General features: G+C 50.6%; 1 protein-coding gene across 1 annotated transcript; it reads left to right on the top strand.

Moving 5' to 3' along the window:
• The first annotated feature begins 6,947 nt into the window (after window positions 1–6,947).
• On the top strand, window positions 6,948–7,639 carry LOC121833194. Its single transcript, XM_042286319.1, has one exon. The coding sequence runs from the start codon at window positions 7,037–7,039 to the stop codon at window positions 7,637–7,639; it is 603 nt and encodes a 200-aa protein (XP_042142253.1). The 5' UTR covers window positions 6,948–7,036.
• Window positions 7,640–19,116: the final 11,477 nt, after the last annotated feature.

Consider the following 19,116-nt stretch of genomic DNA (forward strand, 5'->3'; position numbering starts at 1 on the left):
TTGCGCCCTTTACTAGCTGAAGTACTGCATAGTAGCATGTGCAAAAGGGACCATTGACTCCACAAGTGGATGTTCCAGGTTAAGAAATGCGGGACAAGCTCCTCCCGCAAAAACCTCCGCTCTTTCCATTTAAACGCTCGAGAGGAGGAGAGGCTCTTCCTTTCTCGCCTCGTTTACACTTTTCGCTTGCTCACACACCCACAAATACAAAATAAAATCATTTCTTGAAAGGTACTTTCACGCCCCAGTCCTTTTTTCAGTTCTTAAAAACGATTTCGCTTCAATCACTATCGCCCCTGCTGCACTAGAGGGGCAGCTGGCGATGAAGAACTCTTTTGCATCAAAAGAGGAGCTTAAGAGAAACCCTGATAGGTTTTTTTCATGAAGAATCATTTTAAAGTGAGCTAAAAAAAAACTTCATGGTGCAAAATGTGGGCAAGCCGATGAACCTTTAAAGTTATTTTACGGCCAGATTTTTAAGGTACAAGTGGGAAGAGTGAAGGACTTGCAAATAGTGCTTGTCTTCACCTGTAACACAATGTAGTGCACACGAGTTGTTAACATGTATTTATTTACTGGAAGGAATACATCACAATATTTGGACATGCGTCACCAATTTGCAACGCGGTAGAGAATGAAGCAGGGATTGCGAAGAAAAAAAAGTGAAAGCCGTTTACAAATCCCTGTAACGCCGAATTGGAGCGCAGCTCTTGAGGAGGAGGAGTGAAGGGTACTGACGGGAGGGTAGACCCCTCCCCCTTCTCCTCCTCCTCCCCTCATTCTTTAATATGCTCCGGGGGGGGGTGTCACGTGACTTCGGGGAGGGGGTCACGTGACCTCGGGGAGGCGTGACCTGGAGGTGACCTCAAGGCCACGTGACCCCAAAGGTGACCCCCACGTGACCTTGGGGGTCACGTGACCTGGAGGGGTCACGTGACCTCAGAGGGGTCACGTGACCTCAGAAGGGTCACGTGACCTGGGGGTCACGTGGGGTCACGTGACCTTGAGATGACCTTGGAAGGGGTCACGTGACCTCGGGGGTTACGTGACCTTGGGGAGGCGACCACGTGACCTCGGGGGTCACGTGACCTCAGAGGGGTCACGTGACTTGGGGGTCACGTGACCTTCAAAGGGTCACGTGGGGTCATCTTGGGGTCACGTGACCTTGAGATGACCTTGGAAGGGGTCACGTGACCTCCAGGGGTCACGTGACCTTCAGGGGGTCACGTGGGGTCACGTGACCTTGAGATGACCTTGGGAGGGGTCACGTGACCTTGGGGGTCACGTGACCTTGGGATGACCTTGGTTACGCCGACGCCGACGGCGACGGCGACGCCAACGGCGACGCCGACGGCGACGCCGCTCAAGCCGGGACGGCTTGAGCGGCGTTGTAAACGGCTTTCACTAAAAAGTGAAAGCCGTTTACAACTCCCTGTAACACCGAATTAGAGCGCAGCTCTTGAGGAGGAGGAGGGAAGGGTACTGGGGGGGGTCAGATGACCTGGGGGGGGGTCACGTGACCTTGGGTGGTCACGCGACGATGCCGATGATGCCATCAGTGACGTCACTGATGACGTCATCAGTGACGATGACGATGCGGATTCCAATGACGTCATCAGTGACGTCACTGATGACGTCATCAGCGATGATGACGATGACGATGCGGATGTCAGTGACGTCATCAGTGCATCCATGATGATGAAGATGACGATGCGGATGCCGGTGACGTCATCAGTGACGTCACCGATGACGTCATCAGTGATGATGACAATGACGATGCGCATGTCGGTGACGTCATCAGTGACTTCACTGGTGACGTCAGCAGTGATGATGATGATGACGATGCGGATGCCGGTGACGTCATCAGTCACGATGACGTCATCGGGAAAGTCACGTGACCCTGGGGGGTCGCGTGACCTAGGGGGGGGGGGGTCACGTGACCTCAGGGGAGGGGGTCACGTGACCTCGGGGGGAGGGGTCACGTGACCTCGGAAGGGGGTCACGTGACCTTGGGGTAACCTTGGGATGACCTTGGGGGTCACGTGACCTTTGGGTGACCTTCGTTACGTCGACGCCGACGCCGCTCAAGCCGGGAATGGGCCCGTAAGAGCTGTGCTCTAAAAAGTGAAAGCCGTTTACAACTCCCTGTAACGCCGAATTGGAGCACAGCTCTTGAGGAGAAGGAGAAAAGGGTACTGAGGGGAGGGTAGACCCCTCCTCCTCCTCCTTCTCCTCCCCATTCTTTAATATGCTCCGGTGGGGTCACCTGACCTCGGGGGGAGGTGGTCACGTTGTGGTGTGCGAGAATGGTGCGACGGTGGGGGTAGAGAAGAAAGAAGAAGAGGAAGAAAAAAGGAAGAAGAAGACGGAACAAAAAGGGCCGGTTGGGCAGGCGGTGGAAGCCGACCTTCGGAAGCCTGAACAGACGCCGTCATCGACCCTGGGACTTTGCGAAGGGGTCCCGATCGACGTCGACCTCCATTCTTCTCCCGCGACGAGCAGACACAGAAGGAAGACGGCTGACTGTGAGTGATGCTGACGAACACTGACTGAGTCACCTACGTTGATCTGTGGATATCTACGGACTATGACATTTACTCTTGCTTCGTGTAGATAGTATTTCTTCTTCATTTATTCCAGTTTACTTTCTTATTTTTCCTACGTTTTCTTCCCGATTTCTTAATTTTATTCTAATTCTCAAAGTAAAACTTGTTCATATTCACAAGGTCTCCTAATTTGAAACGACCCTCTATAACATACACACACTCAGGTGTTGTGACGGATAGCAACGTCACAAATGGTGGCAGCGGTGGGATGCTTCAAATAATTTCGACATCCTAAAGTGGTGAGAGCAACCCTCCTACTTGCGAGCCTTGTGAAAATGAATCAAGCAACCTCAGGCCCTGGAGAAGGGAATGGACAAGCAATGACAGGCTCTCTGGGGGCAACTGTACTGGCATTGGGAGGAATGGTGCCCATATTTTCCGGGGATGGTAACGGAACCTCCGTAAACGATTTTATTTTAGTGCTCGAACAGGTCGCACAGATGGGTGGCTGGAACGACACGCAGAAAATAGGAATTGCCAAGTGCAAAATGTCAGGGAGGGCATACGAGTTCGCGTGGCATGAAGAGAGGATGAAATCCGTCGCATCATTTACAGACTTCAAACAGTTGCTCCTTGGACGATTCGATAGCGAATCACGAAGCGCTCGACTTGAGAAGTTTATGGGGGCTCGTCAACAAGCAGATGAGGATGTCAGAGCCTTCGCGACCCGTGTGCAAAGACTGGGGCAGCGAACTTTGGTCCTTTACGAAGGTGAACGGGCCAAACAGAAGGAGGACGCTGCTAGAGAATTGTTGGAAGATCAAATGCTCACGCAATATGTGCATGGCCTAAGAGATCCAGTGAGGCGGTTTGTTCTCTCTAGAGATCCTAAGTCCTTTGAGGAGGCTGTCAGCGTAGCACATAAGGAGGAGAGGAATGACCAACAGGTTACATCAAACCAAGCGGTACGGACAGTAGCTGCAAATGACTCTGAACTTAAAGAAGTGCGAAGCCGTCTTGAACGAATCGAAGCAATGCTGCAGGAAGGAACGGCAGCTCGGGAGACTAGGGACCAGAGTAGTTCGAACTATGCACAGAGATGTTACTCTCCCAGGTGTTTCAACTGTGGACAACTAGGCCACATTGCACGAAATTGTCAGGCCTTGATGTTTCGAAGTGATGGAAACACGGGAAAAGGACGGGGTCAAAGAAAAGATGGGCAAGTCACGGGGAGACGCCAGGAAAACTAGAACGGCTCCTCTCAAATGACCCCATCGAGAAGGAAGCCGATACGAAAGCGGGGTCAGTTAGATTATGTGGTGAGAGCAGTCCAATGGTTCAGTGCCAAGTAGGAACAACAGTGGCCGAATTTATTATCGATACTGGATCTAAGGTAACGCTCATGAAAGAGTCTGTGTTACGAAATCTTAAGGGAAGTGCTCCTTTCAGCCTTTCAGAAGCGCATGCCCACACCGAACTGATTGGAATTACGGGGAAGCCATTGAAAACGAGCGGTTGTTTTGACGTTCCTTTCAAGATAGGAACCACTACGTTTCAACATCCCTGTTTTGCATGCGCGGACGATGTTATGCTTCCAGTTGCTGGAATATTCGGCCAAGATGTTGTGCGAAAGTATGGCATAGATATTCTGGCATCGGAGGGCATTCTTAGGATAGGAGGGCAAAGCGTCCCTATTCTTAACTGGAGAAAAGACGACGATCACCCCGCACTATCTGATGTACCATCAACCGAAAGTGTACGTTCTCCTGTATTTCTTACGAGGGAATGTGTAATACCACCAATGTCGGAGACGATGGCGCTTGCCAGAGTGAAGCATTTGATGCCGATTTCAGGAGATGGTGTTGTAGAGATGCGCGAAATAGGTACACACGGACTATTAGGAGCAGATGTGGCCGTTCGAATCAACAGCGATGGCGAGGTACCGGTGAGAATGGCCAACCTGACATTACAGGAACTTCGTGTAGCCAAGAATCAGCTAGTTGGAGATTTCATAAGTATTGTGAACGAGGGGTCGACTGGAGAGCCCGTTTTGCGTTGCAGCGCACAGGCAAGAGAAGGGTGGCGTCCTACTGAGCAATTCGATCTTGACCATCTGCAAGAGGAAGAAAAAACGTCAGTCCTAGATCTTCTTACAAAGTATAAGAGCGCATTCTCTCTTCATAAACTAGACCTTGGACGTTGCGACGTGATAAAGCACCGCGTGCCAACCTTAGCAGACGCACCTGTATACAGAAGAGCCTATAGAATCCCTTATGCAAAGAGAAGATATGAAACAGCAGGTCAAGGAAATGCTGGAGAAGGACATAATTGAACACTCGACATCCCCGTGGGGCGCTCCTGCTTTGTTGGTACAGAAGGCAGATGGGTCATTCAGGTTTGTGATCGACTACAGAGATTTGAACAAAGTGACTCGAGTTGATCCTTACCCACTGCCCAATATTGAGGAAACGCTTGCTCTCTTGGGGTCTGCTCACTACTTCTCTGTCGTAGATATGGCCGCCGGTTACTGGCAAATAGAGATGGAACCGAGCGATAAAGAGAAGACCGCTTTCAATACACCAAGTGGGCACTATCAGTGGAAAAGGATGCCAATGGGATTGGTTAATAGCTCCGCCATTTTTCAGCGTACGGCGGATGCAATTTTGGCTGGCATTCTTGGGAAGACATGCTACGTCTATCTAGATGACATCATCATTTTCAGCCAGAGCTTCGACCAACATCTTAAAGATATCGAGACTGTCCTGAGGAGACTACAAGCGGCAGGACTGAAATTAAAACCCTCAAAATGTCAATTTCTAAAACAAGAAGTGAAGTACCTCGGACACATTTTGTCGAAAAACGGGGTTCGACCAGATCCAGAAAAGACGCGCTGTGTTAATGAATTTCCAAGACCAACAACAGTCAAAGAAGTTCGCCAATTTCTTGGTCTCATTGGATATTACAGGCGTCACATACCAGAGTTTGCCGAAAAAGCCAAACCTTTGACTGCGCTCACGTCAAAGAAGGTCACTTTCAGCTGGAGCACTGAAGCTGAAGCGGCTTTTGAGGTTCTGAAACATGAACTGACGCAAGCTCCTCTGTTGAGGTTCCCAGACTTTTCGAAACCATTTATTCTGATAACGGACGCTTCTCAAAGTGCACTGGGAGCCATGTTGACGCAAGAGTTCGAAGGAAACGAGCACCCCATTGCATATGCAAGCAGGAAATTGAATCCGGCCGAACAAAAATATGCAGCAACGGAACAAGAATGTTTGGCGGTAGTCTGGGCAGTCAAGCAGTTCCGGTGTTACCTGTATGGAAGAAAGTTCAAGGTGTTAACCGACTGTCGTGCACTCAAATGGCTGATGAACGCCCGTGACCCCAGTTCTCGTTTATCACGCTGGAATTTACTGCTGCAAGAATATAACTTTGAAGTGGAGCATCGGGCTGGAAAAATGAATCAGAACGTGGACGCATTAAGCAGAGCTGTGGTCAGAGAAGTTATTCAATATGAACCACATTGTGATGTCGATCGTTTTATTGGTGCACAGCGAGAGGATCGAAAGTTAATCACGCTCATCTCCAAGTGCGAAGAGCAACCGGATAAGACGTTCGGATGCAATGTTATCGACTCTCGAGGCCTTCTTTGTCGGAGAGAGCTGACTACGTTGAAGCAAGACCGCCTTGTGAAGAACCGAATTGTTGTCCCCGAATCGCTTAAAAATTACGTGATCCAACTATATCATGACACACCTTACTCTGGACACCGAGGGACGGGCAAGACGAGTGAAAGGGTCCGAGAAAAGTACTTCTGGCACGGAATGCAAAAGAAAGTACAGAACTACTGTGCCCAGTGTGTGTCGTGCATACGTCACAAAGCGTCCCACAACAGAAGGCGAGCCCCTCTACAAGTATTCGAAGAGGTTGCACACCCATTTCAAAGGGCAGGAATGGATATTGTGGGGCCATTTCCGACTACGACGGAAGGAAATCGTTATCTTCTGGTGTTTGTAGACCATCTTACCAAATATTCAGAAGTCGTCGCGATGCCAGACCAGAAAGCCGAAACTGTTGCTAAAAAGTTTGTGGAACTCGTAATCCTTCGCCATGGGGTGCCTCAGCAAATCTTGACAGATCAAGGCCCTAATTTTACATCAAGACTGTTCCAGGATGTATGCACATTGCTAAGGATACGGAAGCTACAAACAACAGCATATCATCCCCAGTGCAACGGAGCCGTAGAGCGACTTAACCAAACCTCGGTCTCAATGCTATCCCACTATGTGCGTGCTGACCAGAAAGACTGGGACCAATGGATTCCATATTGTATGTTCGCATACAACACAGCCAAACATGAAAGTACAGATGAGACGCCTTTCTACTTACTATTCGGACGTAACGCTGATTTGCCGGATCTCTTATATGAGCCACCACCTGTCAATTACGATACACCTCAGAATTACTGCCATGAACTACGTCACAGACTTACAATGGCTCATGAAACAGCACGAGAGAAACTAGCCAAATCAGCTGAACACAGAAAAGAACTGTACGATCGAAATTCGCAAAGAGCAACTTACAACATAGGCGATCTCGTGTACATTGAAGTAAAGGCCGTTAAACGAGGAATATCAAAGAAGCTGTTTCCTAAGTGGGAAGGCCCGTACCACGTGATTAAAAAACTATCTGAGGTTACGTATTGTGTCAAGAATGCCCGCACTGGGGAGCGGAAAGTGCTCCACGTGAACAGGATGAGGAAAACGACGGCAGGCGAAACGCGAATCCCGGAGTTAGCAGACAACCACCACAAACGCTCTCAAGACGAGGGATGCTCTTTCTCATCCTTACCTCACAATTTGGCGCCACGGGGACCTGCCGGAAACGAAGGAACAACGGTCGGGTACCCAGATAGAGAGCAGATCGCACCGGGGATTTTCGAAGAGCTCGACGTGACCGGGAGAATGACCACCAATGGGCAGCAGACAATGCCCCCAATGTCTTCGGTTGAACGTATAGAAGAGTTGCCAATGGCACCCCCAGAACCTTCTGGAATGTCCCATTCTTACGCCCTCCGCAGTCGGGCACCAGTGTGAACAGAGTTCTCTTATACTGACAGATAGTTACCCGTGGTTGTTTTAGGGCGCGACATAGTGTTGAATTCTTAGTGTGAAAGTTAGTTTCCCGCAGAACTTAATTGAATGTTTAGGCGGTTAGTTGAAGGTACAAAGGGGATTCTTGTTTCTAGATGTCTAAATTTTCTAGAAGGAAAATTTTTTTTTTGGGTTGAGCGTGTGTGGTGTGCGAGAATGGTGCGACGGTGGGGGTAGAGAAGAAAGAAGAAGAGGAAGAAAAAAGGAAGAAGAAGACGGAACAAAAAGGGCCGGTTGGGCAGGCGGTGGAAGCCGACCTTCGGAAGCCTGAACAGACGCCGTCATCGACCCTGGGACTTTGCGAAGGGGTCCCGATCGACGTCGACCTCCATTCTTCTCCCGCGACGAGCAGACACAGAAGGAAGACGGCTGACTGTGAGTGATGCTGACGAACACTGACTGAGTCACCTACGTTGATCTGTGGATATCTACGGACTATGACATTTACTCTTGCTTCGTGTAGATAGTATTTCTTCTTCATTTATTCCAGTTTACTTTCTTATTTTTCCTACGTTTTCTTCCCGATTTCTTAATTTTATTCTAATTCTCAAAGTAAAACTTGTTCATATTCACAAGGTCTCCTAATTTGAAACGACCCTCTATAACATACACACACTCAGGTGTTGTGACGGATAGCAACGTCACAAATGGTGGCAGCGGTGGGATGCTTCAAATAATTTCGACATCCTAAAGTGGTGAGAGCAACCCTCCTACTTGCGAGCCTTGTGAAAATGAATCAAGCAACCTCAGGCCCTGGAGAAGGGAATGGACAAGCAATGACAGGATCTCTGGGGGCAACTGTACTGGCATTGGGAGGAATGGTGCCCATATTTTCCGGGGATGGTAACGGAACCTCCGTAAACGATTTTATTTTAGTGCTCGAACAGGTCGCACAGATGGGTGGCTGGAACGACACGCAGAAAATAGGAATTGCCAAGTGCAAAATGTCAGGGAGGGCATACGAGTTCGCGTGGCATGAAGAGAGGATGAAATCCGTCGCATCATTTACAGACTTCAAACAGTTGCTCCTTGGACGATTCGATAGCGAATCACGAAGCGCTCGACTTGAGAAGTTTATGGGGGCTCGTCAACAAGCAGTTGAGGATGTCAGAGCCTTCGCGACCCGTGTGCAAAGACTGGGGCAGCGAACTTTGGTCCTTTACGAAGGTGAACGGGCCAAACAGAAGGAGGACGCTGCTAGAGAATTGTTGGAAGATCAAATGCTCACGCAATATGTGCATGGCCTAAGAGATCCAGTGAGGCGGTTTGTTCTCTCTAGAGATCCTAAGTCCTTTGAGGAGGCTGTCAGCGTAGCACATAAGGAGGAGAGGAATGACCAACAGGTTACATCAAACCAAGCGGTACGGACAGTAGCTGCAAATGACTCTGAACTTAAAGAAGTGCGAAGCCGTCTTGAACGAATCGAAGCAATGCTGCAGGAAGGAACGGCAGCTCGGGAGACTAGGGACCAGAGTAGTTCGAACTATGCACAGAGATGTTACTCTCCCAGGTGTTTCAACTGTGGACAACTAGGCCACATTGCACGAAATTGTCAGGCCTTGATGTTTCGAAGTGATGGAAACACGGGAAAAGGACGGGGTCAAAGAAAAGATGGGCAAGTCACGGGGAGACGCCAGGAAAACTAGAACGGCTCCTCTCAAATGACCCCATCGAGAAGGAAGCCGATACGAAAGCGGGGTCAGTTAGATTATGTGGTGAGAGCAGTCCAATGGTTCAGTGCCAAGTAGGAACAACAGTGGCCGAATTTATTATCGATACTGGATCTAAGGTAACGCTCATGAAAGAGTCTGTGTTACGAAATCTTAAGGGAGGTGCTCCTTTCAGCCTTTCAGAAGCGCATGCCCACACCGAACTGATTGGAATTACGGGGAAGCCATTGAAAACGAGCGGTTGTTTTGACGTTCCTTTCAAGATAGGAACCACTACGTTTCAACATCCCTGTTTTGCATGCGCGGACGATGTTATGCTTCCAGTTGCTGGAATATTCGGCCAAGATGTTGTGCGAAAGTATGGCATAGATATTCTGGCATCGGAGGGCATTCTTAGGATAGGAGGGCAAAGCGTCCCTATTCTTAACTGGAGAAAAGACGACGATCACCCCGCACTATCTGATGTACCATCAACCGAAAGTGTACGTTCTCCTGTATTTCTTACGAGGGAATGTGTAATACCACCAATGTCGGAGACGATGGCGCTTGCCAGAGTGAAGCATTTGATGCCGATTTCAGGAGATGGTGTTGTAGAGATGCGCGAAATAGGTACACACGGACTATTAGGAGCAGATGTGGCCGTTCGAATCAACAGCGATGGCGAGGTACCGGTGAGAATGGCCAACCTGACATTACAGGAACTTCGTGTAGCCAAGAATCAGCTAGTTGGAGATTTCCCCAGCTCGTGACCTTGGGGGATCACGAGCTGGGGGTCACGTGACCTTAGGGTGACTTTGGGGGGTCACGTGACCTCGAGGTGACCTTGGGAGGGGTCACATGACCTGGGGTTCACGTGACCTTGGGGTTACCTTGGGAGCGGTCACGTGACCTTAGCGTGACCTTGGTTACGCCGACGCCGACGGCGACGGCGACGCCGCTCAAGCCAGAAACGGGCGCCTAAGAGCTGCGCTCTAAAAAAAGTGAAAGCCGTTTACAACTCCCTGTAATGGTGAATTGGAGCGCAGCTCTTGAGGAGGAGGAGGGAAGGGTACTGAGGGGAGGGTAGACCCCTCCTCCTTCTCCTTCTCCTCCTCCTCCTCCTCCTCCTCCCTTCATTCTGTAATATGCTCCGGGGGTCACCTGACCTCGGAGGGAGGGGGGTGACGTGACCTCGGGGGGGGGGGGTCACGTGACTTCGGGGGGGGGGGAGGGGGGTCACGTCACCTTCGGAGGGTCACGTGACCTCGGGGGGTCACGTGACTTTGGGGGGTCACATGACCTGGGGGTCACGTGACCTTGGGGTGACCTTGGTTACGCCGACGACGACGCCGACGCCAACGCCGCTCATGCCGGAAACGGGCGCCTGAGAGCTGCGCTCTAAAACAAGGTGGGGGGGACCTGCAATCTGTCGACCGGCAAGAATTGCAGGGAAAGCTCCTCGCACAAAGCCCCGATCTCTTCACTTTAGCAGACGGACCAAATATTTCAATATGCTCTGTTTTACCTTAACTTCACACTGGACGAAGGCTTGGTACCAGTGATCCAATCAACACGTCGGACAAAGTCACGTGCCAGTTTGTTATATCAATATAGCCATTGACAGGATTAGATTTCAGTAGATGTTCCGCACAAGAACCGTATGTTGAAAGAATATCGTCACGAAAGACAAATGATGATGTGACGAAAACTGAAACAAACTGAACGTTTAATGGGGCGAACTTGTGCCCAAAACGAAAAGGAAACAGAAGATAGCAACAGCTGGAGCATCGCGGGCGTCGATGGCGGCGTAACAGGAGGACTGAACGCTGGGGCGAGACTCACTCCGGCTTGCCACGCGGAGCACCTTTTGTAGCCGCGTGGGTCTCTGGAACATTTGACCTAGAACGTTTGGCGCGTAGAACATTCGTAACCCGATCAGACGAGAAAGTTCTGAAACTTGCGAGAAGGCCAAGTAGAAAGAACAAACACAAGAACACTCCGCTCTCTGAAATCGAACCCAAATCCTCCGCGCGACAGCCAAGCATGGGTAACCATTCCGCCACTTCCGCACTTGCTCAGCGACGCGCGTGGCGATATGGCTAATGGGAGAAGCGGCAAGGACCAGGGTGCGCACCGACGGAGATTCATTGCTTGACAGGCATCTTGGTCAACCAGAAGCCTTAAATGATACCCTACCGGGAGTAACGAGAAATGGATTTAATAAGCGCGTATGAGTTAAATTTAGTAACACTTCGTTGAAAAAAATGGTGCAAGTGATCTTTCAATCTTGATCACGCAAACAGACGTACGAAACCAATCTGCCACCCTAACCCTGGTTTGCTTAAACAGAGTCTTACCCCTCGGACGGCAGATCCCCGGCCCTCGGCATACCTCGGCAAACCTCACTCATGAGGGCCCTCACTCACCCTCACTCACCCTCATCTTCACAGGTGAGGTGAGGGTGAGTGAGTTTCTGAACCAGGAAAATTCATGAGTGTGAGGGTGAGTGAGGGCCGTGAGGGCTGTGAGGGCGGTGAGGGCCGTGAGGGCTGTGAGGGCCGTGAGGGCGGTGAGGGCCGTGAGGGCGGTGAGGGCTATGAGGGCCGTGAGGGCCGTGAGGGCGGTGAGGGCCATGAGTGCGTGAGGGACGTGAGGGCCGCAAGGGCGGTGAGGGGCGTGAGGGCGGTGAGTGGCGTGAGGGCGGTGAGTGGCGTGAGGGCCGTGAGGGCGGTGAGGGCTACGAGTACGTGAGGGCCGTGAGGGCGGTGAGGGCGTTGAGGGCCGTGAGGGCGGTGAGGGCCATGAGGGCTGTGAGTGCGTGAGGCCCCCTTCAGATCGAGCATCTTTCTCAGCAATTTTGATGTTAATGGCGAGTTGTTCTCTAGCTTTCCTTAGATCGACACGAATTACTGAGATCGCGTCCGGCTCGAAATAAGCAAGCAACTCGGAGCAATTCGAATACGTTTGAAGCGGCTGCATCCAATCAGGGATGCAAAATTTTCACGTGATACCTCGTGCCGGTGATGATGACACCGAAAGACTTGGTTCTGGTTTGAAATCGATCGTTTTTGGGAAATAAACTGTTTCAGAGAGGTTCATTAGTATTCTTAACGAGGTTTAAATGCATAAAAACACCTTTAAAGCGTAATTGTGTCTAAATAGTGCAAGAAAAATAAAATTTTATGATGAAGATGGCAAGTTGCAGCAATTGTTTGCTGCGTGTGATCGCGGGCGGCCCGTGTTGCTGGTGTTGCGACGTAAAGTTTCTGGGCGAAATCGCCCCATCTGAAGCTGGCCTGAGTGGCGTGAGGGCCATGAGTGCGTGAGGGGCGTGAGGGGTGTGAGGGCCGCAAGGGCGGTGAGGGGCGTGAGGGCGGTGAGTGGCATGAGGGCGGTGAGTGGCGTGAGGGCCGTGAGGGCGGTGAGGGCCGTGAGGGCGGTGAGAGCGGTGAGTGGCGTGAGGGCTCTGAGTGCGTGAGGGCCGTGAGGGCGGTGAGTGGCGTGAGGGCGGTGAGGGCGGTGAGGGCGGTGAGGGCCGTGAGGGCGGTGAGGGCCGTGAGGGCGGTGAGGGCGGTGAGGGCCGTGAGGGTGGTGAGGGCCGTGAGGGCGGTGAGTGGCGTGAGGGCGGTGAGTGGCGTGAGGGCCATGAGTGAGTGAGGGGCGTGAGGGCCGTGAGGGCGGTGAGTGCGTGAGGGCCGTGAGGTTCAGTGAGGGTGAGTGAAGGGCTGAAGGTGAGTGTGACTGTGAGGGTGAGTGAGGGGTTGAAGGTGAGTGTGACTGTGAGGGTGAGGGTGAGTGAGCGGCTGAAGGTGAGTGTAGCTGTGAGGGTGAGGGTGAGTGAGGGGCTTGGGTCAGTGTGGCTGTGAGGGTGAGGGTGAGTGAGGGCGACCTAAAATGCCGACCTCTGGCCCTCGGTGCCTGGCGTAAAGATTACGTCAATTGTTCTGCTAGTCGCGCATGCTTATTACATCTTCTATATCTTTATAAATCTTCCATAGTACTTTTCCATGGCCATGCTAGGAGCATCACGTGCACTATATTTTCAGACACCTAGAACTACTCCGACGCACTTATTAATTTCATTTTGCGCGACCATCGCCAGGGTATTACACGCGAACTCAGGTTGGCCACATTCGGATTTCTGAAGACGTCCTGGAAGACGCCTAGCCCGCTTTCGGCCAATGGCGTCTCCTGATTTGCCTTCTATACTTCCCAATTCAAGGCCGAACTCTCTACATTGCCGCGTGTGCACCCAAGTCGTCAGCGCGCCTGGATGCAACGCAGAACGGCCGTGGTTCAATGCCTGTTATCTTATAAATGTCGCTATCTGGTATATTCGTAATCTGTGTTGTTCGTTCGAGGATCGAAAGTTCCACGCGCCGAAGCTTCGCCCTCGATTTCTCCAGAAAGACACGCAGGTACAAATGGTGCTCCGCGTGGCGAGGCGGAGTCGGTCTTCTTTCAGCACTCGATCCTGCTGTTACGCCGCCATCGACACCTGCAAAGCTTGCTTTTTCTTCTTTTTTTTAGGGGGGCGGCGGGCCAAACTTTGCCCCATTAAATGTTTCGTTTTCATCCGTCATTCGTCGCATCATCAATTGCATATTCGTGACTTTTTGGTGGAGGTGTGGGGCCTGCATTTTATGCCTGTGAAACGTACCCCTCAGACGACCTGTCGTGCTGCAACATTTTCAAGTCCCGGAAAGCTAATCTCTGCCGACGGACCCGAAACTCGAGCCAGCCGTATCAACAAAGGCCAGCCTCCGGAGTTCGGTCAACTATCAGACCAGCCGAGAACCAAAAAGTTGAAGATGAGCACCACGTCGCAGGAAGACTGGACGCCACCAATGTCCATCGTCTACATGCAGGCCCTACCACGGACGCAGGCGACCTTCCAGGGGATGTTCATAAGATCTGGATGACTGGTTGAGCCAGTACGAACGCGACGTCCGGTTCATTCGACGGGGGCCTGAGCAGAGTCTAGACAATGTCTATTTCACTGTCAGAAGGCACGGCTCGTACCAGGTTTGAAAACCTCAAAGGGTCGATTTGGTTGGGGGAAGACTTCCATACCGAGCTATGACGCACTTTTGCAAGCGAGTGGCGATGTAAGCCGGACAAAAATTTGTTATATTAAGCCCCAAGGGCCGAAAAAGAGCGCCACAATTTTCAGTCCAATGCGTTCTCCGCTTCATAAACCGCGCCGTCGCAAGCGCTTCCTAGAAGAAAAGGCTGCGGGTCTTGATGCCGGGAGTAAAACAAAACATGTTCGCAAGCCTTGTGCGAACCTCACCTACAACCGCCGAAGGTTTTGTCACTAAGGTCACACATAAATCGTTAACGTCAAGCACGAGCCTCCCATTACCATACACTTCACGGCTTTCCTGCCCTTTTGCCGTCCAGCTGCAATACCACGGAAATCAGCGGGATTACCTGGGATGTCGTCTGTTAGGAAATCAGAAACTCCTACCTACTGCCACAAGCCCAGCTTCGTCCTCAATGAAAGGTGCACCGCCCGCGTCACGATTCACGGCGAAACCTGTCCAGTGAAGTTCGTCGTTCTTCAGAATTGTGCGAGGGATGTTATCCTCAGAATTGACTTCTTGCTAAAGAACGGTGCGGTCGTCCACCTAGAAAAGAACGGGTTGACACTCCGACAACCTGTCCCAACGCCAGAAGAATCTATATCAAAGGCAGCCGTTGTATGAGTACTCGCCGGCCATGTGAACCTGCCGTCGCGGTCCAGTGTTTTGATAACCGTCGAGTCCGCTGAAGTTTTCTGCGTCAATGTTGTGCTCGAAGACAAAGTCCTGTTGATTCTTGAAATGGGGATAGGAGTCTCAAGGGATGTAAGAGAGCTTCAAGATGTGCATGCCACAGTCCTCGTTACAAACTTCCGACAATTAAGTGTCGCAACACCCTATCAAAGGTACCGCCGTGGGCCACATTAAGGGACACCGGTACAGTCGTGATCACTACATTGTCCGATGACGCTTCATCGTCGCAGCCTCATGGAACGCCGGCCAGGAGTCTTGACATTGAACCAACGCTTCCTGCTCAAGAGCGAGGACGACTGCTTAAACTTCTCGGCGAGTTCACTGGGTGCTTTTCTACTTCCTCAAGGGTGCAGCAAACAATTCTAGGGAAGCGCCGCATTGTTACAGATGACGCCGAGCTCCCGGAACGCTACTCATTGAGCGGAATGTCCGTGAAAGAGAGGGAGGACATCCATCATAGCAGAAACACCCAGAGAAAAGGAACTTAAAGGACAAGAACAACGCGGTCTCAGACCGGCTCGGAGGTCATCCAGGAGCAAATTGAAAAAAATGCTCGACGAAAACATTCTTCAGCCGTCATGCCGTTCATTAGTCTCACAAGAGGTGCTAGTTAAGAAAGACAGAACTCTCAGATTCTGCGTAAACTATCGTCGACTGAACGCAGCGACTAAGAACGATGTATATCCGCTTCTCCGCATCAACGGCATGTTGGACCGACTTCGCGACTCCCGATATGTATCTTCGATAGATCTAAATAGTTGATACTGGCAGTCCGAGGTCGACGAAAGCTGTCGCGAGAAGACGGCCTTGGTCACGCCGGATTGTCTGTACAAATTTAAAGTGATGTCCTTGGGGCTATGCACGGACGGAGTCCGCGGCATTCCAGCGTGTAATGGACACCGTGCTCGCCGGTCTCAGGTGGCTGAGCAGCCACGTCTTCCGTGACGATGTTGTGGTGCTCGCCGGCAACTTCGACGAGTACTTGAGAGGACTCCAAGCCGTGTTCCAGGCCGTCAAGAACGCAGGACTTACCCTCGAGCAAACAAAATTTATATTTTCTTAATTGGAACTGAAGTTCTTAGGCCACGTTGCGAGCAGTGAAATTGCTCGTCCTGACCCTGAGAAGACGCGTCGTACCGGCATTTTCACCGCCGCCTCACAAGAAGGCGATAAGAGGATTTGGGGCCTTTGTGCTAACCATATGTGCTTTGTCTAGGATTTCGCGAAGCTCCCTGCACCACTGACCCACCTCACGAAGGACGCCATAAAATTCGAGTGGACAGAATCGCAACAGTGGCCATTCGACCAACGGAAACGACGCTTTCAAATCACTCCAGCCCTTGGCCATTTTGACCAGTTTGCGGAAACAGAAGTTCACACCAATGCCAAAAACACCGGACTTGGAACCGTACTAGTCGAAAGGCAGGGAGGCACAGTGCAAGTCATCGCATACGCAACTGGGACGCCGTCTAAGGCGGACAGCAACTACTCTAGGACAAAAAAGAGTTCCTTGCTCTCGTCTGGGCGATTACAAAATCCCGACCCTATCTGTATAGAAGTCCTTTCCGCGTGGTAACAGACCACCACTCGCTCTGCTTCCTCGCAAACTTAAAGAACCCCTCAGGACGCCTAGCCCGCTGGAGTCTCCGACTGCAGAAACTCGGCATGACTGTGCTCTACAAGTCTGGCCTCAAGCACAGTGACGCCGATTGTATTTAGAGGGCCCCCTCGAGCTGGCGTCCGAGCGTACTAACAACGGCGACGAGGATGTTGCTTTTTCCGGCGCAAAGAAAGCCAACGACATGGCAGTACTTCAACGGGATAATCCTGAGCTGCGCACACTCATCGATCTCTTGGAAGTCCGTCGTACTACTGTGCTGCAAATTTTATTTGCGAACTCTGCCGTCCTTGGCCATCTCGCGAGGTGTACTTTACAAGGATTTCGGTGAAAACAACACGACATGGCATTTGGTGGTCCCCAGCGGACTTCGCAAAGATATCTTCCATGCCTGCCACGATTATTCTACGGTATCAATTCGTCGACGGCAAGAGAGGTCCAGGATTACCCAATGGCGGGACACCTTGGCTACACCCGGACACTCGCCAGGATCCGGACATCCGACAGCCACGAGAAGCCGGCTTTCGTGGCAGAGTTTGTTGCCCCTTCGGTGCCAGTATTGGCGTATGGGAAGGATAGGAAATTATCCTATCCAGGGAAAAGGCGACCATATGCCGCGTCCGGAACTTGCTGCTTGACGTAAAGAAGAAAATCTGGATGGATAATATTAAGAAATATTGAAAAATTATATTCTTCCTAAAAAAGCAGAAAGAATGGCGTTGATTGTCTGAAAACGTCGTCGTCTTCCAGAATATATATGAGACACGCAAACAAGGGTCATTTGTGCCCTAGTTACACTAGGGCACTCAACTGCCATAGAGCCGACGATTTTTGGCATCTCAGAACTTTTACTGTGCTCAACTAAGATTTCCGGTGTTACGCGGTACATAGACCTAACAACACCAAATTTCACTCTCAGTTATAACCGAAACGTCACCAAAACTGACGTAATATTAACAAAAAAGTAAAACAGCGCCAAAAGAACAGGGGACAAGAACACGAAGTATCCAAACAGATTGCTGACTCACAACTGAATTTATTGGAAGAAACACAAATCGATAAACATCCAGGATCATTAAATAAACATCACGTCGCCGCCCCCCCCCCCCCCCCCCCCCCCCCGCACGTGTCAAAGTTGTTCAAGAATGACAACTCTTTGTCAAATAATGCGATAGAAGGCTAACTCACGCACCTGAATTGTTGATTCAAAATGTAAAAGGCCTCTAAAATGTTTCTAGTCATCTCTTGACTGTGTCATCCTAAGATACTTGTATTTTCTAAAACGGGTTCGCAACCCTTATCACAGTGTACTGCCAAGTGATTACATAACACTTTACATTCATTAACGTATAATTTAAAATAAAATACTTTTTTTTTCGGCAAGGGAATTATAATCCGAACCATTCACACGAATTAAAGCAAGAGAAACGCCACGAAATTCTATTCGGCACCGACATCACCATGGCCGTGCTCGCCGAACCTGGGGTGTTGCGATGCGCCATTATTGTATTAGCGGCAGCTCTTTCCCCGAATCATACCTCTTTTGGCACTATTTGCTGTAACGATAATTTCTAGATACCTTCCCCAATCCTCCGCAATAGTAAGAGTTTTGTTGGCGGTGACAATCGGGGGCAATGCGGTGGTCGCCACCATCTTTAAATATATTTGGGCGAACCCCCGTCAGTCATACCTAGATTCATCTTGCAATGGAGCGCAGCGAACGTTACGTGACACTCCAACAAATCCAGAGCAGTTAACGCGTCACGCGACTACAAGCCCCTCGCGTCGCTACACCACTTCTGTTGGTCACGTGACACTCAAATGGTGGTGGATTGGCTGCGAATGCTCGTAACGTACGGGACAGTTCATAAAAAGATGAAACAGGGAATACCCCAGGTAGGCCAGCTCAGTTGAACAAAATGATCGTTAGGGGCTCCACTAACAGTTGACGCCGTTGTTCATCTACGGCCGATTGCGATTGAGTCAACTGCCGTTGACTCAATGAAAAATTAGAGCGCTCGTGTAACTAGGGAATTAGAGTAGTTATGGTCATATATCAAGGTTCCGCCGTGTTCGACGGTTTTTGTGCTTATAGTTTCGCCCGGAAGACATTGGGCGCGACAAAGTGGGAGTCATATATCTCAAATACTATCCCGGGCTGCCAGTCCAGCTCCAACCCTTCACACAGCCTCTCCGATAAAGACATTGCACTTACAAGGACGAACCATATCGGTGCTCTGGTGTCGGGTCTTGTGACCTCGACGCAGACAATACTTTTTCCACAATCTCGCGGCTGTTTTTTTGTTTCTTCATAGCATCTATGCTAAAATCTACCCCATTGAGCATAGAAATGTAATGTCCTAATGTTACCTTGTA

The sequence above is a fragment of the Ixodes scapularis genome, unplaced genomic scaffold (assembly GCF_016920785.2).
Source record: "Ixodes scapularis isolate PalLabHiFi unplaced genomic scaffold, ASM1692078v2 PGA_scaffold7__128_contigs__length_106722199, whole genome shotgun sequence".
Taxonomy (NCBI): Eukaryota; Metazoa; Arthropoda; class Arachnida; order Ixodida; family Ixodidae; genus Ixodes; species Ixodes scapularis.